Below are 23,380 nucleotides of genomic sequence, written 5' to 3'. Positions count from 1 at the left end.
GAACCCCCTGACTACCTGGTCTGCTAGAGCTCGGCATTTTGCACCACCCAGCAGGTCCCCACTGTTGAGCACCCCACAGCCTTCCCATGCAGGGTGCTAATGGCGGGGCCTCTGCTGAGTAGGCTGTTGGGGGAGGCAGCCCGGCTGTCGACCCTGGGAGCCCTGGTTGGGTGAGGGAGTCAGGACCGCCAGGGAAAAAAGACAAAAGCACACTTACAAAGCAGCCTACTTGCAAATTAATGGAGTGCAAAGTAAGACTGCTCCAAGTGCTGAGGGAATGCACAACAATGGGGAGACAAGCTGTTGTGTGGCAGGCCTCAGTTTCTCCTCTCCGGGGGAGCTCTCGGAGATGAGGCCCCTGGGTTTCCAGCTAGGATAGCACAGGTGGGGCTCATGTTCAGATGTCCCATCTCTGAGACTGAAAGGAAAGGAGTCTCAAGTCAGAAGCCAAGAAGCCTTCAGCACCAGAGCAGGGCACCCCTCTGAGGAGGTGCACACCCTCCCCTCCCCCTCCACTACCCCCCCTCTCAGGTCGGGGCTCACACTCCAGCTCCACCTTCCTGTGGAGGAAGTTGCTTTTGGACTCTGGGCTGGGAGAGCAGCCCCATACCCCCACCTGACCCCCCAACTCAGAGGCAGGTGTGGGACTCTCTCCCCCAGCCCTGCGTCCCTGCCCTGGATTGGGCCCTTGGGTTCACTGCCCTCCCAGGGTGGGTCTCAGCTGGTTGGGGTTCAGGCCACACCCTCCACGGTGGTTCCTGAGGCCGCTCCCCAGCCTCCCTCATTCCCTGGGATCCGGGTCTTTCCTCTCTCCCAGGCATTCGCACATCTCTCCATCTGCATATTTTAACTCCCCCAGCTGCCTTTCCAATTCCTCCCTGCCATTTCCCTCTCCTCCACCCCTCCCCCTGTCCTGCTGTGTTCACTCTCCCGCCTGGGCTGGGGCTTCAGAGCCTACTGTTGGCTGCTGTCTGAGCCTGCCTCCTTCCCAAGTGGGGAGCCAGGCCTGGGGCTTTCTGGACCCCTTGTACAGTGAAGACCTCAGCCAGCCACCTTGAGAGAGGAGCCGAGGTCACAGCTCCACATGGAGAGGACTGGTCTGTCCAGTGTCCCCACTGGAATGAGACCATGGCCTGCCCCTCACCTGCCTGGGAGGAAACCTCGCTCCATGACCCTGGGGGACGGACAGTGCCTCCAGGGAAAACACACCCTCCTGTCTGTTCCCCCTGCTCTGGCCACCCTCAGGGCCCGAGGTCCCAGCCACTGCCCCTCCTGGTCCTGCTGGAGAAGTTGTGCATGTTAAGTCTCTTCAGTCATGTCCGATATTTTGCAACTCTATGGACTGTAGCCCACCAGGTTCCTCTGTCCATGGGATTCTCCAGGCAAGAATAGTGAAGTGGGTTGCCATGCCCTCCTCCAGGGGATCTTCCCAACCCAGGGATTGAACCCAAGTCTTTTTACGTCTCCTGAAATGGCAGTCAGGCTCTTTATCACTGGCGCTGTTGTAGCCATGCGTTCTGGGAAACAAACTCACTCAGAAGGACAATGCAGATAGTGGAGTGCAGTTTATTATACCAGCAGGCCCAAGGCAGAGTCTCCTCTTAGCCAAGGACCCCGACCGACTTTCGTGAAAACCTTGTATGCCTTAAGTGTACTGCTCAAGCCCACATCCCCAAAATCCTTAAACCTAGCCTGGAAAGTGTTAAAGGGAGATACAATCAGGTTACGGCCATGATTCATAATCAGAAGGGTCAGCTGGTTATATATTGTAGCCTACACCAATGGTGCCATAAAGATTACAAAGGTGATTGACTCCATAGGGGATTATTACATTCTTTTTGGCAATGGGAAATCTTGGTATGGAATCTGGTGTTCATCAGTTCAGGAGGCCAGTTCGGCCGTAGGTATGTTATCCCCATGGCTACTGTTGTAGGAAGAGGGGGCCCCCCTCCAGGGCCCCAAGAGCAGGCTCTTGTCTAACACACGGAAAAGAATTGTCCGAGGAGACACATGCTGACAAAGCAAGAGAGTTTATTGGAAAGGGCACCCAGGTGGAGAGCTCTGCCATGTGGCTTACAGTCTCAGATTTTATGGTGATGGAATTAGTTTCCAGGTTGTCTTCGGCCAATCATTCTGATTCTGAGTCCTTCCTGGTGGCGCACGCATCGCTCAGCCAAGATGGATGCTAGCAAGAAGGATTCTGGGAAGTGGACGGACACACGGTGTCTCCTTCTGACCTTTCCCGAACTCTTCTGGTTGGTGGTGGCCTATTAGTTCCATGTTCCTTACCAGGACCTCCTGTCATAAAACAGTTCAAGCGAATGGCTACTAGAGAGCCCGGCCAGGGTGGGTGGTTTCAATCAATGTGCTTCCCCTAACACTGCCAGGCACATAGTCCAAAGCTCACTGAAAGTGCAAGATGGAGTTTCCTTCTTTTTCAAGATGGAGTCGGCTCGGCCTGTTCCTTTTCTCCCTCTACGCCACCTAGGAAGCCCCCTGGACTGAGGCAGAGGGAAGGCCAGAAGGGTTTGAGTTTGATTTGGGCAATCCTGTCCTGCTGCTCTTAATCCTATGGAAATTCCCCTCCCCAGTAGATCAATTCAGGCTTAATTCAACAACTGGTCAGATGGTGGGGTCTGGGCCAGTGGGGAGGGCTGGGGGACAGCCCAGCCACTAGGATCTCCCTCCTTCCAGCCGGAAATAAGGGCAGTAACGATAGCAACACTAACACACCTCACTGAGCACTTAGGCTGTCCCCGTCTTTTACTGAATAGAACTTACCAGTAATTGGGTTGTTGTTGGTACCTTAGCAGGCACATTCTGGGCTAGAGTGTCCCGAAATGTGGTCTGGGGATCACCTATTTCAGACTCAGGGAGGATTCCCAGTGTGGCACCCACAGAATCAGGATCTCATGAGGGTGAGGGAGTCTGCATTTTTAACCCCAGCCTGGGTACGAAAGTTTGGGAACCACTGCTCCCAATTCCGCTGTTCCCTTAGAGCCAGAGTCGCTCTTGGGATTTATGTCTGGAGATAAAGGTGGTGTGGAATTTGCCTGCCCACACACTGAGGCACGGCCCCCAGGAGCGCCTCTCCCCTGCCTGCTCCAGGAGGGGAGGGCAAGAGTCCCAGTTACATCTTCTTCCCACAGAACAGTCTTCCTCCAGTGAAGGCTGACACTTCCCAAGGGCAGCGTTAGTACCCACCCAACATCCCTTGGCAAATAATCCATCCTGCTGGCCCACCTCACCCCAGGCCTCCCCCAAGTAGATGGCCTGTGGTCTTCACTCAGACCTGGTGGACTGTACAGAACGAGATGCTCTGATGGACAACACAGTGAAGGTGGACCCGCCAACTACTATGGCCCCCACTCTGTCTGGAGAGGCTGTTCTGTCATGGGGCTGGGGGACCTGGGCCCCAGAGGGAGGCTTTCATATCTCTTTTCTGTCCAAGAATCCCTCCTCTGACACTCACTGTAGGGAGGGATGTTAGCTGTGAGCTGGCGATGATGTGGTCAGAGGATCCAAAGGCAGGAGCCGGAGCAGCTCAGTGACAGCACTTGCGGGGAGTCAGGAGTCCAGATAGCAGCCCTGCCTGCCTCCTGCAGACTTGGCCTTGGCCTTGGGCAAGTCACTGTCTTCCTCTGTGGCTCTTGGGTCAAAGTTGACCAGGTGGCATGTAATCTTCCCACACCCAGAAGAGGATTATCCCCTCCTGGCTATGCACATGTGTGTATGCGTGTTCGTGCATGCGTGAATGTGTGTGTAGTTTGTTCACTGTTTCAATGCGTGCCTCCTTCAAGGACCATCTTCCTCTGCTGTAACCCCGTGGGGTCCCCCCAGCCCCTGCACAGGAGCAGGGGTCGGCAGCCTCCTCTGTTGTCTCCCCCACACGGGGCCTTCTTTCCACAGTGGACTCACAGTGGGGTGGGGCCCCCACAAAGTGCTCGTTTATGAGCTGTGGTTGAGAGTTCAACCAGCAGTGTTCTTCAGGTCAGGGCCTGGGGAAAGTGGTGCCAATGGGTGACGGTCTTCAGGACAGAATTTCTCTACTACTATTTGACTACTGGCTGGCACTGCCCTTGGGCCCAGTGGGACCCAGCGTGGTGGCTTGGCCAGCTCACTCTGTCTCTGGGTCTCATGGCTCCCCCTTCTCTCTCTTCCGCAGGACAGCTCTCCTGCAGGCGCGTCCCCGGCTGCTCCTCCCCGTGCAAAGCCTTGTGTGCCTGGCAGCCTTCGGCCTGGCCCTGCCGCTGGCCATCAGCCTCTTCCCTCAGATGTCAGAGGTCAGTGGAGGGAGGGGCTCAAGGGCAGGACAGGGAAGGTTTGCGGTTTGGTCATTTATGAACCAATACTTAGTGCTGACTCCTTAGCAAGGGGCTAACTAGGCACTGGGGTTAGAACGTGAATGAGACACGCCCAGGTTCTCACCTCAAAGAGTCAAGGTCAAGCAGTGAACACAATGATGACACAAGGAATAACAAGTGAACGGTGAGTGGTGTGAGGATGGGAGGTGTTCGGCTGTGGGAGGGGACGGTAGGGGCCCAAACGGTGCCAAGAGAGACATGGCATTTCATGGGGCCTGAAGGATGGGTTAGAGCTGCCCAGGTGTGTAAGAAGAGAGGGGACACATAGGCTGAAGTCACCTGGTGTGAAGGTCGGTAGCTGAGGAAAGCCTGCGTTTCCGGCAGAGAGTGGAGAAGATGAGGGGCTAGGTAAGGGGGGCCTAGGGCCAGGTGGTGCTGGGAAGCTGGAAGCCACCACAGAGGCTAAGTGTTACCAGAAGAGCCGTGCAGAGCAGGACCACAGAGTCCCGATTTTGAATGGTCCCTGTGGTTGCATGCTGAGGCTGGGTTGCAGCTCCAAAGGAGAAGGAGCCTTCAGGAGGCAGTGGCGCACGTCCAGTTAGAGAGGATGGTGGCTTGGACCAGGCTGTTGGCAGCGAGCATGGAGAAGAGTGGGTCCTTTAAGAGAGAGTTAGGAAGCAGCTTTATCCGGATTTGAGGAAGAACTGCATGTGGTGGGAAGACAAGGAACCGGCAGGATATGCGCCTGGCTACCAGGCAGATGTAGGTACTGCTTAACAAGATGGAGACAAGGAGGAGCTGACATGCGGGAGGACAGCGAGTGGAGCTGGATGGGTGCGTGGGGCTTGAGGAGCCTGCGGAACACGTGAACGGAGGTGCCCTGTGGGATTTGGCTTTGGGTCTAGAATCCAGGAGAGAGGCCTGGGCTGGAAGGACAGAAGTAGGGGCCCCCAGTCTAAACAGTGTTGGAAGCCAGGGTAGTGGGTGGGATCAGTCAAGGAGTGTGTGGTGAAAAGAGGCCCCCGGAAGGGGGCTGCCCAAGGATGAGTGGCCAGGGAGGTAAGGATGGAGCCAGGTGGGATTAGACCTGGGGGCATCCTTAGACAGCAGACTTCCTGTGAGGTCAACCTCTGTGAGGCTGAAGAGTGTCATTGGTATCTCTGGACATGAAGGCAAACCCCATCCCAAGGGATCGGTGGGGCTCAGCAAGGGGGGTGGGGGTGAGGAAACAGGGCGGCAGGCTGACCGCTTGGTCTAGAGGCTTGGGATGGAAAAGAGAGAAGGGAAAGGAAGCCAAGGGGAAAGAGAGAAGCAGACCCACCACTGGAATGAGATGTGGGATCAAGAGAGGCTTTGTTTTCACTCTTTACAAGTGGGAGAGGCTGGAGCTTGTGCAAATGCAGAGGGAAGACCTCAGGAGAGAAGGAGGACATTGGAGGGGGAGGATGGAGAGCAAGCCCGTGAAGTGGGGGAGGCAGTTCAGAGGATTCGCTGGGCGTGGCGACCCCTCTGCCCTTCAGTACGGGGAGGCAGATGCGGTTGGGGTGGAGTTTGGGGGTGGGAGGTTAAGGAAGTTGTTCTGATGGCTCCCGGGGTCTCAAGACTGAGCAGAGGAAGTAGGAGAGTGGGAAGGGGAGGTCAGAGGTCAGAGGGCCATGGGGGAGGCTGGAGACCTTCAGAGGGGAGAGCGAGAGAGACGGGGGAGCAAGGAAGTCAGCGAGCCTGGGGGGCAGGGCCAGGGGTCAGCGGAGGGGCTGGCTGGGGGAAGGTACAGGGCTGCGGGGGTGGCCAGGGATCATCTACCCCGAGGTACAGGGCCGGCTCCAGTTTTGTCTGGCTGAGGGAGGATTCGGGAGGAGCAGAGGACCCCAGAACCTTAGCTGGGTTGGGGTGAAGGAGCACTAGCAGGCTGGGTGAGAAGAGCAAGGTGTGGTGCAGAGGCAGACCTGGGGAGGCAGAGAACGCCTGGAGCCACTGAACTCATGGAAGACAGCGGCTGTGGCTGCAGCACTGAGCCTGCTCAGTCCTCGCCAGAGGGGGTGGGCGGGGTGCAGCTTCCCCCAGGCAAGTTGAGGAAGGTGAAAATAAGGTCCTGGGTGTTACACCTAGACTGTGAGGACTGGAGACATAGGGTCTTAGAGTCGGAGGAAGTGACCCAGCCTCCAGGCCCCAAGGAGGGTATGGACTGGCATCACTTCCCTCCACTGAGTCCCAGAGTTTCAGGCAGAAGCTATAACGGGAAAGGGCTCCTGTCTTGGGGGCCAGCCTAAGGCACACGGATGGAAAGCAGTATCCTCATGCCTCCGGGGCCCAGCCTTGTTACAAAGCCTTCCAAACCTTATAGCTCACTCCCAAAGCTGAACAGCTATATCCTGAAGCTTTGGGACCCCAAATGGAGCTGGGGGTTCCAGGTTGCCCGGAGCTCAGAAGATGGGAGGGAGGGCACTTCTTAGTGGTCCCAGTACCCCCATGTGGAAGGCCTGAGCCCACACTCCCCAAAGTCATGAACTGCGTGTCTGTACAGTTGGGCCGCGTCTGCGGTTCTAGGCGAGAGTTGAGTGCCCCGGGTGCTTGCAGGCACCCCTGTGTTCAGAAGCCTCGAGTAGCTCCCATGTCTCTACCTGACTGCACAGGGGAGGGACCCAGGGCAGAGAAAGCCTACGAGAGAATTGGAGCCTGTCCCATTGGAAGAATTTTCAAGGTCATCCTGTTTTTCACCCCCCTGGCTATCTGTGGGGGGAAATGGAGGCCCAGAGAAGCTGAGGGTCCAGAGTCACAGATAAGCCGGGAACTGATGTGGGAGAACACACAGAGGCCCGCTCCCAGTTCAGAGCTCCCAAGAGGTGTTGCATCTGCTTGTTTCACGGGATTTTCTCTCTTACTCTTTTCGCCTACCCTGGGGCAGTGAGAGAGGAGGGAGCTGGGGCCTCCCTGTGGTGGTGGAGTCTAGAACTGTAGGTCTTTGGAGGGTGCTCCTCTGGGACAAATAACAGAGAAATGGCCACAGTCCAGCCACTCCAGCCTCCAGCTATGGCTGCCGAGAGGTGGTCTAAGTGAGCAACGTCCAGGCTCCTTCCTTTCTCCAGGCCTGCCACAATTAGGCATGAAAGTTAGTTCTGGGTGTCTAACCAAAGTGCCTCTCATTGCAACCCAAGCCTCTTTCTCTAGATTGAAAAGAATGTAGTCATTTTGTAATAAATCTCTAGAACTTTCTCTGGGAAAGGAGAGTAGGGACGTGATTTTCAGAGCCTCCTCCTCACCTGCATCAACCCCACAGAATGCAGGCTGGCCTGTGCATTATGGGGTGTCTTGAGGCCTGTCTCTGACCTATGGCACTAAGGCCATCAGGCTGAGAGGACCTCGTTCCCTCTTTCTTCCTCCCAATTAATTCTAACGAGGTGCTGCTTCTGCTGTGTGGGGATCATGTCTCACATTCCAGAAGCCAGTGGGATTTGCCACAGTGAGTCTGGACTTGCTTGGGCTGACCCAACCTTGCCAAGAGCCACCAGGGCTGTCAATAGGAGTAATCACTGGCACACTAATTAATTAATTAGGTGACCTGGAGATGGAATTTAGGAACTGGTTCCTAGAGTGGCTGTCCTGCAGTGATTGGTGTGGGGTTTCCAACCTACTAACCCCAAAAGTTGAGGAAAAAACTTCAATCCCCTCTTCAATTGCTGGAAGAGTTTTGTCTACTCTTTTCAAACTAGTATTTCTGCCTATTAAAATGGTGCTAATTTTAAAATTAAAATTGCAAATGATAATAATTATAGCCACCATTTACTAAATATCTACTAGGGGTCTCTGAGTGCCTTGTATTAAATCTTCCTAATATTCCTTAAGTCAAGGGAGTACTCCTGTTTATCAAGGGGTGTTGCCTAGACAGTTAAATATATGTGTCTCAGGCTCTGGGGAGAGATTTTGGCTGGGGAACATGAAACCTTTGATGCATGGGGGAGACTAAAGCCCTGGAAGTGTCGAGGTTGCCATGGGAGGGAAAGAAAAGCTGTCTTAACAAGGGCAGGAGCAGCCAGGGGAGAAACCTGATGAGCATTTTCATGGACACTGAGGACAAGGCCATTCTGAGGAGGAGGGGGCTCCCTGCAAGTAAGCTGCTGCAAAGGGGACTAGCAGGAGTTGACAAGACTTGGCAGCCCAGGGGTGTAGCTGGACAAAGCAGTTGTGGAGGCAAAGTGGTAGTCAGGATTCTCTCTCTGTTCTGAGAACTGAGCTCAGGGATGGGAAGCCACTGGAGAACAGCAAAGAAAATGTCATTCACCACTGTACTGTGAGATGGTCAAGGGATGGGACACATTGGGTGGCCGCTGTCCTGTGGGATGGGGGCTTGGGAGCCCAGGGAGAGGGCCGTGATGGGGAAGGAGTCATACAGCCCAGGGCAAAAAGGCATGGCCTCCGGGGGGCCCTGGGGTCCAGTAAGCAGAGGGCCTGGTTGATATGGTGGTGAAGTATGGATCCAGAGCATGACAGTCCTGCAAGGCAGGGACCAGTATTATTCCATGTTTACAACTGAGAAAACTGGGGCATATAAGCAATGTGCCCAAGGCCCAGAGTTGGTAATAATGGAGAGGGCTCTGTATTCACAGAAGGATTCCAGAACCCTCCCAGCCCACCCCCACCTTACTGTCAAATGAGAAGGCACAGGTCTGAACCCCAGAGGGCTCCTTGCTAATTTACCAGTACGAACTTTCCAGTGCCCTCCCCCAGCCCTCCTCCTTCATGGGGAATCCATGTCCACATTCACAGGGACCTTCTGAAGTCTGCCTTTGTTCTCTAACCCAGAGCTGAGGTCAGTTGGGGATGGGGGCCTATAGGCCAGCAGTTTGGGTGAGCTTGAGTGTGAGAATGGGGAAGCAAGGTCTGGTCTCCCTCCTGAGCCCCGGTCCCGTTGCAGGGAATGTGGGGTGTGTCCTGGTGGACCCTGGGACCTGCAGGTTAAGGCTATGGGGCATTGGCCAAGGCCAGCTCAGCCAGGCTGTGCCCAGGCAGCGATGGGCCCATCTGCATCCACACCACAGATATTGGGGTGCTTTCCCCTTTTCCTTGTAGTTGGGAGGGTCGTGTCATAGCCCCCGCTCTCAGGGAGCTCTGTTCTGGGGAGGCAGATAGAAACCCAGTAACCAAGGAATGGGCTGCCGCTCAGGTGATGGTGCAGCTATGATGAAAATAAAGCGGGGGGCTGTGCTGGAGCTTGCCCAGGGCTGCGCAGGTTGCAGAGGCCTTCCTGTGGCGTGTGGGGTCTGGTTTGTTTTGACCTTTCTGGCCCTGCCCTCTCTGGAGATTGGGGCTCTGGGCTCCAGGCCAATGCAGCCAGCTCTGTCCTCCCCCAGACACACATATATACACACGCACGTGCTGGTGCCTCAGGTCCCTCAAGGGAGATGTCCAAGGTCCAGTCTCCGAGCCCATGGGCTTGGCTGCCACGAGAGGCTGGACCTGGGGATGGTCAATGTCCCTCGCACTCTGACAGCCAGCGTTCCCCACCTGGGAGCACTTCCAGTCCCGCCTAGTGAACCTCTCGTCTCCCCACAGCAAGAAGCAGCACCTCTGCCAAGTCCCCTGCCCGTGGCCCTGCCCGCTGCTGTCTCTGTCTCTGTCTCTCTTTGTGCTTCTCTCCCTCCATTCCTCTGGGCTCTCCCCCACCCCGTTCCCCTCTCTTCCCCCCGCGACTCCCCCGGGAGCTTGGGGGGCTGGGGAGCCGGGCAGCACATACAAGCCGGAGCCATTGTTCGACAATCTGTTTTTGTCTTCATCTTGTTGGCAGGCGGCAGGAGAGGAGCAAAAGGTTAATGAGACTCTGTGCCGCGGGATTACCGCGCCGGCGAGCGGCGGGCGGGCGAGCCAGCCGTGGTGACAGGGAACTAATTAGGAGCAGTTTAACAGGAGGAAAAAGTGAGATCTCCTCTTCACCAACTGTCAATAATTAGCTGGTTTGGTGAGGTTGAAATGTGTCCACAGCAAAAGGTGGGGCTTTTCTGTGGACGAGTGAGGCTCGGGGGTTCAGGGGCCCCTGGGGGCTCTGTCCTGTCCCTAGGTGGGGTTCAGGCCGGGGGCTGCCCCATGTGCCCCGGGCATGCCCTCCTCCCCTCTGCCTGGCATCCCCCCACCTCAACTCTCTGTGTGTTTGGGCTTCACCTCAAAGACCTCCGTTTCCTTTGCCACAAGATGAGGGGTTGGAAGTAAGCTTTCTCCTGGTTCTGTCCATTAGGACTCTGGAAGTGAAACCATGAAACTGGGCCTTGGTACTAGAGTTGGGAGAGCCGACGGCGGGCTGTAGGACCTTAAGTCAGATGCTGACCCTAGGGTGCTTCTCTGGTAGTGTGGGAGCACCACCCTCTGGGGCCAGGCATGGCTTATGGATGGTGCTGAGTAGTGAATGGGCAGAACCTTCCTAGGAACATGCCTTGGGGCCCCTGGACCCTCACTCAGCTCCTTAGCCCTCCCAGCAGCAATAGAGGTGGGAGCACAGGAAAGAGTGGCTGGACTGCTTCTGTAGGGCTGGGGGCTCCCCGAGTGTGTCTATGTCTCTCTGTCTCTCCCCTGCACCAGCTTTGCAGGGTCTATGTGGGGTCAAGGTGTCTGGTTCCACTAGCAGCGAGGGTTGTTGCCCTGTGATTGTTGATTGTCGATTGTTGGTTTGTTGGTCCCTGACACCTTAGCAGAGAACCCCCGCTCTGCCCCTCCAGGCTCTGCCAAACACCTTGACAGGAAGAAAAGACATCATCTGAGCCCCCCCAGGGCTTCCTGCTCAGAGCTCCCCGTCAGCCCTGCTAACCCCCCAACCTCTCCCTCTCAGCCGAGCCCTTCCTTAACTCAGCCCTGCAGGGTCTAGGGCATCAGAAACTTAGGCCCTCCTATGTCCTCACTCTAGTCATCCCGGTCTCAGAGACTGGCTTTTAGAGGTCACCTGCATGCTATAGATGAGGTGTTTGAATGTCAAGCTTAGCCATGCCCCTACTCACTCCCCTACTCCTCTCAGGTCCCCCTCCCAGCTTCCATAGTTAAGAAACAAAGAGGCACACCATCCCTGTTTGGGGAAAAAATGTAGGTACCCCCAGTGGGTACCAGAACCTCCACCATCTCTCTCCTCATCACTAGCCCTGAAGAAAATGATAGCAACCAGCTTGGCTGGAAGCTGTGACCTGCCAGAAGCAAATGTCTCTCCCAGCTTGCCTCTTTTTCTCTGAGAAAGCCTTTGAATTCCCAACCAAGAATGGAAAAGAGTTGGGAATGAGCTCAGGTTCATATTCAGTTCTTCCCAGGTGGCACTAGTGGTAAAGAACCTGCCTGCCAATGCAGGAGATGTAAGAGACATGGGTTCGATCCCTGGGTCAGGAAGGTCCCTTGGAGGAGGGCATGGCAACCCACTGCAGTATTCTTGCCTGGAGAATCCCATGGACAGAGGGTCCTGGTGGGCTGCAGTCCACAGGGTCGCAGAGTCAGACATGACTGAACTTAGCACACAAGCTGTTCTGGAAGAGGTTCTTCCTCCAGGAAGTCCTCCCTGATGAGCCCCACTAGGATCTGTCTCACCCCACACGTGTAGACTCTGGTCACATGTTTCCTGCATCCCAACTCCCTCCCCAGGATGGTAGTACTGTCTCCAGGCATCGCTAAGGCTAAGAACTGGCACTGTTTATCAACACCTAATGCAGAGCATGGCTCATCTGGGCTCACCTTGACTTGATTGCTTCCTGCTTCTCCCACTTTTCCGGGGCTGACACGAGACCAGAGGTGATGTCTAGGGGATATCGTGTCCCTCTTGGGTCCACAAAGACTGACCATCTCCCAGAGCAGGTGTCTCCTCCCCTCCAATCTCAAATCCATTTCCTACTTTGCTTGGAGATGTTTGTTTGGGGCTTTTCTCCTTTACTGCTTTAATCAGTCCCTATTGAACTCTGAAGCGGGCTATTTTTGCCATCAGAAATCTGCCGCCTCCCCGCCCGCTGCTTTCTTGGAGTTTGCCCACAGGACCCCCCAGGAGGGATGGATGGGAATGGCAAAGCCGCTCGGAGCCCAGGAACGCCAACGCCACCTGTCATGTTGCCTGTTCTGCACGCCCCCACCCCAAACCTGCGCGTGCACGCAAGCCCACACACGAGCACGTGCACGAACATGCACACACGTGCCCTGGTGACAGGCATACACCTCTCAGTCCATCCCTCCCCAGCTCTTTCCAGGACCTTCTAGAACACCTATCTAAATAGAGGGCAGGAAGGAAGGAGGCTTGGTTATGCAAAGCTTTTGCAGAGAAAATTAAACAGGTCAGTATATGTGAAGTGTTTAGGGTGTACCTGACCCACAGCAAGGGCTCAGTCCTGTGAGCCGTGAGGAGACACAGGTGAGCAAGACCTAGGCTGGTGGTGGGATAACCATGAAGTCCTGCTTTCCTTTAAGCAGGTTTTCTAAGCCTCCAAAGGGTTCTCTCATCCATTTCTTGGTATTATCCACATCCCAGCCCCAGGAGTAGAAAATCTCCCCACCACACATACGGGGAAACTGAGGCCTGAAGAAGGAGGAGGTGGGAGAATGGTTCTGAGATTGGCCAACCAAGGGGCCCCTCAGGAGCTCCAGTGGGGAGGGGTCTCTGCACATTCCCTGGATGCACATCACCGGGCAGTTGGCAGGGGGCGGGATGGAAAATATAACGTAGGATCCCTGGACTTGAGGAATTCAGTTTGGTTCAACTTTTATCGAGGACTGACTATGCACATAGCTGGTGAGAGTACAAATCAGTGTGTGGCTGGGGGTGTGACGGAGATGAAACAAGTGCCAGGGACACGAGAGGCAACAGCAATGGATTTGGTCTGAGAAGATCAGGGGAGGCTTCCTGGAGGTGGCAGGCAGCCTTAGCGGATTAGGCCTCAAAGCCTGAACACATGATGGAGAGGAGTTGGTGGATGAGGAGGCAAGAGAAGGTGGCACAAGGCTTTGAGTGTTCAGTCAATGAGTCTGACGTTCATTGGGAAGGCAGTGGGGCCCAGCGCCACCACTGGAGGCCTGACCCAGGGATCTAGGCTTAGGCCCCAGCTGCTCCCCAGCCCTGGCCTAACACCCCTGCCCTCTGAGAATGCTCAGGGTGATGCTCAGGCCTGGGTGTGCATATCTAAGCAGGACCTGAGGTCTGCCCAGCCCTGATGAGAGAGGGTGGTTTGCGGCTGCCCAGTGGGCAAGTTGGTTCCGTGCTTGGCAGAGTTGAACAAGTTGGTGCCGGCCTGGGCTTTGGATCTGTGTCAATGTCGCCACCACCTGCAGACCCTCAGAGGCCCAGACCCCTGACCAGGAGCAGGAGGCAGCTTTGAGCCATGTCACAGGGTCATGCGTATCACCCCACCCCCTGCCCAGCGCCTTTGAAAAGGAGGCAGAAAAGCCACCAGAAGAAAGGCAAGGAGGAGGAACTTCTTTGTAGTAGGTAAAAGCCCCAGAGAATGGGGCACAGGCCGGGGATCCAGTTTCCTGTTTATGTCTCAGCACCTTAGCTCCAGGTTCAAATATGTAAACTATCCGCTGGCTGCTGGCTGCAGGTGTGTGTGTGCTCCCAGGCTGCAGAGGCAGAGGTGGCCCCACATGCATTCCTGACTCTGCCCCCCATCCAAGATGAGCCAGGAGACAGAGGCGAATAGCTCAGGGTTAACCCTTCCAGCTCCACCAAGGAAGCCCATCCGGCCACTCTAGGGTGCTCTGGGGCCAGTGGGTCTGGGGGTACTCCAGGGAGGCTGGTGCTTCCTTCTTGCTGCCTCTGACCTTAGATGCAACTGGAAGTTCTGGGTCTATCTGCTCCAACGGGAGCAGAGTCTGAGCTGGGTCTGGAGACTAAGGTGGGGCCTCGGCTGGGGAGGGCATCTGGGTGAGGCTGTGGGACCAGGGTGCAGTTCTGCCTGGCAGTCCGTGAGGGTGAGCAGGGCAGCACTGCTCATCTCAAGGCAAAGCAGGCCTGTTCCCAACAACCCATGTCTTCTTGACACCCCCAGTTCTGAGGTGGGGTACCATCAGCCCATGCTGCTGGTCAACAGGCACCTGGGGAGGGGTTTATCAGATGAAGGGAGGGACCCATAGGTTCCTGCAGGCCCCCTGGGCTGCCTGCCCTGGGTCACCCTTCTCCCTGTGGCCACTCCTTGTCCGGCCTCCTTTCTCCTGGTCACCTTCTCCCCAGAGGAGGCCCTTCAGAGCTTCTCTGTGGTCAAGCCCCTGCGCTTGGCCCCCTCCCCAGGGGTTCTAGCCTTCTGGACTGATGCCAGTGGCCTCTTCTTGCTACACACTCCTCTCACTGGGCCTTGGCCTCTCCCTCCATCCGCAACCCACCTGTGAACCACCGTGGCCATCACACCGTTTGTTCTGCTGCTGACGTAGCACATGAAGCTGGATTCTGCTTCTCCCCTTACCCCAAATACCAGGGGGAGCCCCGGAGAACACATTCCCGGTCTCTACTTCAGGGCCCTGGAGCTGGTTAGCTGCCCTCACGTAGTACCTGAACCACATTCATTTACCAGCACAGCCCTGGATATGATTTCTGTGGAGGAGACTCAGGTTCCCCCCCCCCCCATCCACCCCCCACCAACTGCAGAGAGGTGATCGTCAAAGGGTAGGTAGCACAGAGGTCCCTGCCCCGCCCTCCCCTGCATCAGCATCTGTGAGCCCAGGAGAAGCTGGGGCATTGGCTCAAGCCACAGCTATGGTCACAGAACTGGAGAGGCCTTAACCAATGACCGGCTGAACTGGCCCATGAGAGAAGTGAGAGAGGCTAGTGAGGGTTAGGAGGAGGTCATCAAATCCCACCCAAATCCCGCTGCCAAGACCAAAAACTAAAGCCTCTCAGTCCTCGCCGGGGCCATTCTGAAACTGTTTGCCTGATGTCCACGCTGCCTGTTGTCTGTGGCGCCCTCCATCACTGTCTCCGCTCCTTGGGCTGGCCCCCCAAGGCCACCATCATGGGCTTGTTCCCTACACCCGCCCCTCAAATGTGCCTGTTCCCTAGGCCTGGCGCCCTCCCCTGCCATCTGCTCTTCTGGGCAAGCTCCTCTACTCCGGGGCTCCGACTGTGCTCTCACATCCAGGGCTCACTCTTCTGCCCAGGCCCCTGCCCAGAGCTCCACCGCCAAGACCTGCCTGCCTCCTCCGCTTCTCAACCTGGGAGACCCAAGCCTACCACACTCCCACTCCGACCCACCCCCCCATATTCCCCTGCCTCTGAGAATGGCGTCACCAGCCACCCCGGCTCCCGAGCTAGAATTAGGAATCATCCAACGCACAGTCATCCTCCACACCTCCCTCTCACCCCCACATGGAATTGGTCATCAACTCCTAAGGGTTTTGTCTTCAGAAAGGATTCCCAGCACAGCCTCCCATCAGCCCCCACTGGGAGCATCATAGGGAGGACCTGGCACCTTTCTCTGATGCCTGCAGCAGCCCCCTCACTTACTCCTCCATCCCACCACCACCAGCAAGATGGGGATCTTGGACCACCCCTGCTCAGAAGCCTTCAGTGGCTCCCTATTGCCCTCAGATAAAATGCTGACATCTTCATGTGGCCTATGAGGGCCTGCCTGTCCCAGCTCCACCTCCATTTCTTCCATGTTCCAACCTGTCCACCGTTGCCCACACCAAACATGCCATGCTGGCCAGCTAATGCTCTTCCCTTCCCCAGCAAGCTTTGCCTGCCCTCTCATCAAAACGCCCATTTCTTCCTGGCTTCCCTCCCCTGAGAAGTCTTCCTTTCCTGTTCTTTCATCAATGCATGGTAACCCCCAGTGCATGGTAACTCCTCCCCAGTTGCCATGGCACTTTGTCTCTCTGGAATCCATCTGTTTTTCTGTCTGACTCCTCCCCTAGACTTGAAGCTTCTCAAGGGCATGGGCTGGTCTTGTCCATCTCTGTGCCCAGCCCAGTGTATGGCGTTGGCAGCCATAAGCATCTGCTACTTAAGGGCCGACTGAATTGAAATGAGAGGAAAAGTCTTAGATGCCATCTGTCCCCAAGTGCCTGCTCCTGAGCTGAGGGGCTCGACCACCGCCCTCCCCCGCAGCCTTCCCATTGCCTGCGTCTCCCCCCTGCTTCCCTCCTACCTGCTGTCCTCAGCTCAGTGGGGAGCTGGAGGGGGGAGCCTGGGTCTGCGACAGCTCCACTGGGAGGATAAGGTCTCGGTCTCCACCACGGCCAGTGCTCTCCAGGGAACGGGCTAAGGAGGCTGTGGCCCTGGCCCGTGGTCCTCCACCATGGTGGTGAGCAGCCTCTCCGATTTTAATGCGGGACTCAGTGCTTCAGTGAAAGCCGGCATGGGAAGTTGCTAATAATGGCACTAAAATAAAATATGCTACATCTGTTATGGGTAGCAGAACAAAATTAGCTGCTCACACCTCTGACATCCAAGATGTCTTAACTTAAAATACTCCTTGGCTTACTTTACATCATTTACTGATTATATTTAAAAGAAATACAATTTTGCAATTACTGTTCTTTCCAGCGTGATATCTATGCATCATTTTCCTTTTATGTTTATATATTTCTCCTTCATTAGTGCAGTCTGAAGGGTGATTAGGATTCTTCAAACATTTTACAGAGGTTAAACGTTGATTAAGATTTAATTATTACTGTAAATAGCTTGGAATGACATATGGTGCAAAAGCCTGACATATGTGCATTTGAATAAATGAAGTGCTATTTCCCAGGATGCCTCAGTAGCTGTTTAACAGCTTTCCCGAAGGGTTATGTTACACCTCATGGTAAGATTGCTGGGATGTTATATTTTGTTGGTTTTTGCAGCTGAAAGCTAAGAACAGTTTTCCAGTTTTTTAAAAACATTGAATATTTTAAATACCTAAATTGTTTTGCACAAATTTTTGCTAATTTGTCTAACTAGGTTAAACATTTTCAAAAGCATTTAGATTTTTAAGCGTGGGCACTGTGCATTGTGTCAGTGGCAGCGTGGGGACAGGGGAGCTGGGGGTGGAGAGGACTCGGAGGCCAGCGGGGTGGGGAGGGAGGACGCGGTGTGAGGAGAGCGGGTGGGGAAGAGGCCTGGGCCCTGAGCCTGGTTCTTGTCTCTTTGGCCTTCTCAAGTGGCCTGTGGATTGGGGTACCAGAGACCACAGGGAGAGGGTCCCTGCCAGCTGCAGTCCACAGTGAATCCCCTCTTGTCTGGCCGCAAACATAACTGAGTTCTCCGAAAGCTGGGCCAGGCCGTGGCACCTCCTGCCTGCTCCCCAGGGTTGCGGTGTCTTGATATATAGCAGGTACCTGGGACCAGGCCCAGCTGAGCTGACTTACAACTGGTGCTTCCTGATTCAACCCAGGGCAGGTGTCAGGCCGGGGCCCCTCATGGAGGAGGTAGTGCCTCCCTCTCAGCTCCCTCAGGTTTAGGGGCTCAGGCATCCCCACTGGCTCAGTCCCCAGAGCTGTGGATCAACATCTGGGCTGCTGTGGGGACTCCAAGGGGACCCTACCCTCCCAGTACTTTCTGCCTTTCTTCTTTCCACTCATTGACTCAACACTTAAGAACACCTACCGTCTCCTGGCACGGGGGGCCTTGAGGATGCAGGATGCACAACAGCACGCACTCGCTGCCTCATGGAGCTTGCGATCTACCGTGGGAAGGGGAACAGGAGCAAGCAGTCAGCCTCAAATCATGTGCTACAACAAGTGTACAAAGGGAGGCAAGTGTGGGGCTGGAGAGGTGGCCACACCCAGCCTGGGCGAGGGAAGATGTCTGAAGCAGAGGCCTGGAAGCTGAGCTGAGGTCCAGGGAATCAGAGTTGGCCAGGCGAGGAAGTGGCAGAGGGGCAGCTCAGCAAAGACGCGGGGTGTGAATAAGCCCGCGAATCTGAGGCACTGTGATAGGCAGGTGTGCCGTGTCCCCAGTCCCATGGACAGGGTGGCGAGTGGGAGGCAGGGTCTGGGTCCCCGAGGGCAGTGGTGCCGATGAGCCATTTCATAACAAAGAGAGGCATGACCGGACTTGCTGCTGAGAAGGCTCACCCTGGCTGTGGTGAAAGAGGGACTGGAGAAGGTGAGACAGTGAGGGGAGGAGAGTGGAGGTCTGGAAGCCCCCAGGGTCCCTGGCCAGAGCACTGTTGGACGTTGGTGTGAAGCTGGGGTCGGGAAGGAAGAGACAGGAATTCAGTTCTGTTCTAGATGGGTCGAATAGAAGTACCTATGGAGCTGTGTGCAGGGAAGAGGGACCCCGAGACTGTGAGAAGCGTCCAGTAGGTGTCACAGAAAGGGAGCTGGGAGTAACCTTGGAGAGAAAGACTTTTGTGGAGGGGAGTGGAAACAGAAACCAGGTTTGCAGTGGTTTGGGGAAATCAGTGGGAGCTGAGGAGATGGAGCTGCTCTTAAAGGAGTGGACAATGCCTTAAAGAAGCGTGCTTGTTATGGGGGGAGAGAGACCCAGTGGTAGCAGGAACATGACCTGGGGTAAGAGGGGGTATCAGAGGGGAGGTTCTCTGCTAATGAGCAGGAGCCCCTGAAAAGGTGGGGAACAGGGTCGGCCATCTGGGAGTGGTCTCTGGTGTGGGGTCCTCCGGGGGGAGGGATAACCGCAGTGGGGCAGCAGAAGGGCAGATCCGGAGCAGAGTGTGGACACAGGTAGGTGGTGGGTTTGACGAGAAGCTGAGGGGTGCCTTGTGAGGCCTTCTGTTTTCACTCCAAAGTAGGAAGGTGAGTGGGAAGCTGAGGGCGGGGTGGCTGAGGAGAGCAGAGGAGGCTTTCGGCGGCCTCTGTGGAGAATGGGAGACAGAGCTGACCAGCCATATGGCCCAGGGGTGGGGATTTGCTGGCCACCGTCAGGGTCCAGCCAAAGTCACGACAGTGAAGGTTGAGCAGTCTCTGCTAGTGGTCAGCTTCAAGTAGGGAGAAGGTAGATGCATGATTGAGCTGCTCCTTCTGCCAGTCAGGTCAGAAGGGCCTTGCAGCTTGGAGAGGCTGGAGCGGTGGCCTCTCACATCCAGGCTGGAGGGGGAGGGTGTGAAGACAGCTCTAGAGAGTCTGGGGCTGGGGTCGGTGGTCTGAAAGCAGATAGGAGAGTGAGGAGGGTGCCTGGAGGGACAGGGGACGGTGGGGTGCAAGAGGGTAGGGTTTGGATTTGAGTTTGGGTGGAACAGCCCCGGGGGTGACCAGGCCCAGGGTGTGGCCTGGGCGTGTTTTGTGCACTGTCGGGGGCGAGGTCCTTGGAGATGAGGGAGACGGAGAACTCAGAGGGTAGGACTTTCCCCTACATGGACGTGCTGGCAGCGGATGAGGTACAGCCTTGGCTGGAAGAGGTGTCGTGAGCCCCTCAGCAGAAGGACAGTAGAAACGGGAGATGTGTCACTAGGCGGCATGCGTGGGCCCTGGCTGGGGTGCCGGGGGCAGGAGAAGCGTCAGCACCAGGCAGTCCTGACCGCTGCTCCCAGCTCCCCACTTGTCCCCTCCCTCCCATCCCCCCTCACCTTTCCCCTCTCTCTCACTCTCTCCTCAGATCGAAACAAGCCAGTTAGAGCCTGAGATTGCCCAGGCCACGAGCAGCCGGACAGTGGTGTACAACAAGGGTCTGTGAGCAGTGGCCGGCCGGCCTGGGGACAGAGCGTTGTCCAGGCCCGGAGTTGGGGGCAAGGAAGGAGTCCTGTGGGCTGCACCTGCAGGGAGAGACAAGCTGACCCCCCGCCCAGTCCCAGGCCACCTGGGGGAGTACTCCCCCCACAGTGGTAGGGAGACTAATCTATTCACGAATTAACATAAGGGAGAAGAATTCTGACACATTTACTATAAAAAATAATCAAGTGCATTTCTGGGCCTTACGTGGGGTTGTCAAAACTCTACTTAGCACAATTATGTGTGAAGCTGAAAAATTGTAGAGTGCCCATGGGGTAGGGTTAGGATCCTTTTATACTTGATTTCTTTTTTATTTTTAATCAGAATCAAGCCTCGGTTACAGCTGCCCAGAGGCAGCAGGTGGTGGGAGGAGGAGCAGGCCTGGGAGTTGGTGGTCTTGGTGGCTGGGCTGCTGGTTTTAAGATGCTACTGAGGCCAGGCCCGATAGCTGCCTGGGCTGGGGAGGGGAGGCAGGCAGATGAACCAGCTGTGAGGAAGTTCCTCAGCAAGTGGCCCAGGAAGTCAAGGGGCACGGGAAGATTCCTTGGGCAGCTGGCTCTGAGTGTGGCCAGCCTTCATTCACGCCACTCCTGCAAAACCAATTCCTCTGCATGAAGCCCAGTGCCACACTGAGGCTGTCGTCACCCTTCATGCAGCCCTGATCCATTTGACACCCAAGATGATTCCGGCTCCAGGCAGGAGGCCCTAAGAAGGAGTAGTGTTTGGCGGAAACTGTGCCTGCGGTCTGGCCTCTGTGGGAAGGTCTTCCTTCCAGGCACAGGCTGGAAGCCGGGTGTTGGGGCCGAGGGTGGGGCTAGAGCCAGGCTGCCTGCTGTCATTTCCAGCCACTGGGTCGCCTACCAGCTCATCATTTCCCAAGCAGGCGGGTGTTGTGCCCAAAGCCCAGATCTCTAGGCATCGACCTAAGAGCATCAAACCTAGGAACAGCAGGCCCTAGCTCTGGCACTGATGGGCTGTGTGACCTTGGACAAGTCTCCTCCCTTCACTGAGTCTCCACTCTCTGCCTGGAACCAGAGGACTGTATGGAGGCGTTCCCACCTGCTCTTTCAGCTAGACTTCATCTTTGCCCGTCCTGCTCAGTTGCTGGGCAGTCCAGCACATCCCCAATGTGGACAGCGGACTGGGAACGGGGCAGGCTCCTTTGGGAATGGCCAGCGGTTGGCCTCGGCACCGGAACCTTGCCCTTCTGTGTGTGAACATCCTGGGAGCACTTGACCTTTGCCAAACACTATACAGTTCTGAAGCAGGGGGCAGAGTGCCTGCCTGGGCCTGCGTGTGCCCACGTGCCCATGCTGTCGCCTCTCACTGAGCACAGGTCTCCGAGGCCCCTTGCTGCTGGCTCCCGTTGGCAGGCCAGGAAAGAGGAGAGTTCTGCAGGAGCTTTGCAGAGGGAAGCAGGGCCTGCGGTGAGGGTGAACGGGATAACCCCCCCTGCCACACACCCCTCTGAAAGGCCCAAACAAAGAGGAAGCCTGGCCTCCAGGCGTCCCTCACCTGGCCCTAGCAGGAATGGAGCCTTTGATATGCAGCCTCGGCTCCCCTGGTGACTTCACCCTGAGAGAGAGAGACCTGGCCAGGGATGAACACACACCGAGGCAGGAAAGACCAGTGCAGGGCAGAAAGTGCGTGGCCATGGGCGGCTCTCCCTGTCTTTAGGGCAGGGTAGTTGTGAGGTGGGCCTTCACAGGCATTGACACACATATCCTCAGAAGGCCCTGCTGCCCTCTCCTCCCAGCCAGACCCTGGTGCCCCCCAGCTAGCTCTGCAGGGTACTGCTCTGAGGGCTCCCCACTTTCCGAGGGAGCAGCCCATCAGTAAAGAGAGAAGGTGGAGACAGCATGGAGGATGTGAGCAGTGTCGGACGGGCAGGTTGTTTTTAGCTAATCCCCCTGTAATGGGAATGTGCCAACGACTCGGGGCTGGGTATGTCTGGGTCCTCTCGTGAAAAGCTCACTTCAAGCTCACCTTGCCCCATCTCTCACAGGGTCTTGTTCTTTTGCACTTTGCCTTGGGACCAAAACTGCCCACCGCAGCCCCTCTCCCATCCCCTCCAGGGCCCTGGCAGAGACGGGGGTCTTTCCAACTCAGCCTGTGTGCTCGCTGCCCCAGCCCTGGGAGTCCTGTGGCCTTGGCATCTCATAACCTACTTACTTTGTCTCCTGGGTGATTTCCGGTCATGCTCCCAGTGCAGTTTCATGTGAGCTAAGGGGGTTTCTCCTGGGGAGAGGGGAGTGAGGGGTGGGTGCCAAAGGATCCTGATCTCAGTTTAATGGTGACTCAGCTGGCCATGTTGCTGAGTCCTGGTCTGGCTGCATTAAATACCGTGAGGATAAACTTCTGGTCAACATCCATCCTCCACTCTGCAGAGGCCAGAGGACAAGAGGCCTCGTGGGCAGATTGGTTCATATCTAGGGTGGAAGCTGAGGCAGGACCCCCTGAGGGCAGGGCCTGGCCCAGCTGTGCCATGGTACAAGGGAGGCCTGCTGCTGATCTTGAGCCCTGATGTACCTACCCACCCTCCTCTGGTCACTTCAAACATTCCCTCAGGCTTGGGGCTAACCTGCTGCCGTCCCAGAGAGCAATCTGAGAGCACAGGGACTAAAAGCCCAAGACGTCGAGATGACCAGCCGACCCCTTTCCAATTCCTGACTGTGAGCCAGCTGATCTCCTGTCCTGATGGCCTGAGGGGAGAAGGGCCGGTGGACGGAAGCAAGGTAGATTTCCAGCCCTGGGTCAGAGCGGGTGAGGCGCCAGCACTCATGCCTTGTTCACTCCCAGGGTACTCTGCGGTGTCTTTTTAACCTTCTCAGAAAATTTCTCAAACTCTGTGATTTATGTAATACTATTGAGGTGTGGGCAATAAATGATGGATTTAAGGCATCAGGGCTTGGCTTTGTGAATTGTGGGTGGGAGAGGTGGGGGTGGGGAAACACAGTGGGAACAAGCCAACAGCTGACTGAGGATTTTGTGGGAAGCCCCTGAGGAAGGTGCAAACCAATCCTCTAGGAGGGTCAGGCCTGCTGGGAGGCCCATAGGGAAAGAGAGACAGAAGGATGGAGGAGCAGGAGAGGGCAGAAAGCTGGACAAAGGGGTGGGTTGAAACTCTGCCAAGGGACCCTTTACAAAGTTGGTGCTGAATGCAGTACCCACTAAGGGCCCACTGCAAGGAAATAAGTAGAAAAGGGATTCTGGTAGATTCTCAGCTGCTGATAGCCAGAGGACAGGAGCGGGGCATTGCGGGGGGGCGGGGGGGCGGGGAATGCATTCTGGACTGCCTGGGGGCCAGGAGGGACCTCAGAGGGAGAGGTGTGAGCCAAGTAGAAAGGTACCTGGCATTGGCAGTTGTGCAAGGTACCATCCCTGGCAACTCTGCCCCTTTCGGACTCTTCCACAGTCCCTCGGGGCCAGGCCTTGGCCACCTCCTGACAGCTCTGGCTCCTCCAATTCCAGGCAGCTCCCAGAGTTCCTGCAGG

General features: G+C 56.1%; 1 protein-coding gene across 2 annotated transcripts in view; it reads left to right on the top strand.

Annotated features, from left to right (window-relative positions):
• The window catches only part of SFXN5 (sideroflexin 5), a 123,321-nt gene extending 100,534 nt beyond the window's left edge, over positions 1-22,787 (top strand). For both annotated transcript variants that reach the window (XM_061155709.1, XM_061155708.1), the window contains 2 exons: positions 4,166-4,283; positions 19,774-22,787. In XM_061155709.1, the coding sequence (XP_061011692.1) occupies positions 4,166-4,283; positions 19,774-19,851 (196 nt within the window). In that variant the 3' untranslated portion in view covers positions 19,852-22,787. The remainder of the gene's footprint in view (positions 1-4,165; positions 4,284-19,773) is intronic.
• Positions 22,788-23,380: the final 593 nt, after the last annotated feature.

The sequence above is a fragment of the Dama dama genome, chromosome 11 (genome assembly GCF_033118175.1).
Source record: "Dama dama isolate Ldn47 chromosome 11, ASM3311817v1, whole genome shotgun sequence".
Lineage (NCBI taxonomy): Eukaryota > Metazoa > Chordata > Mammalia > Artiodactyla > Cervidae > Dama > Dama dama.
Note: the sequence above shows the minus strand (reverse complement) of the source record. Positions and strands in the feature narration are given on the sequence as shown.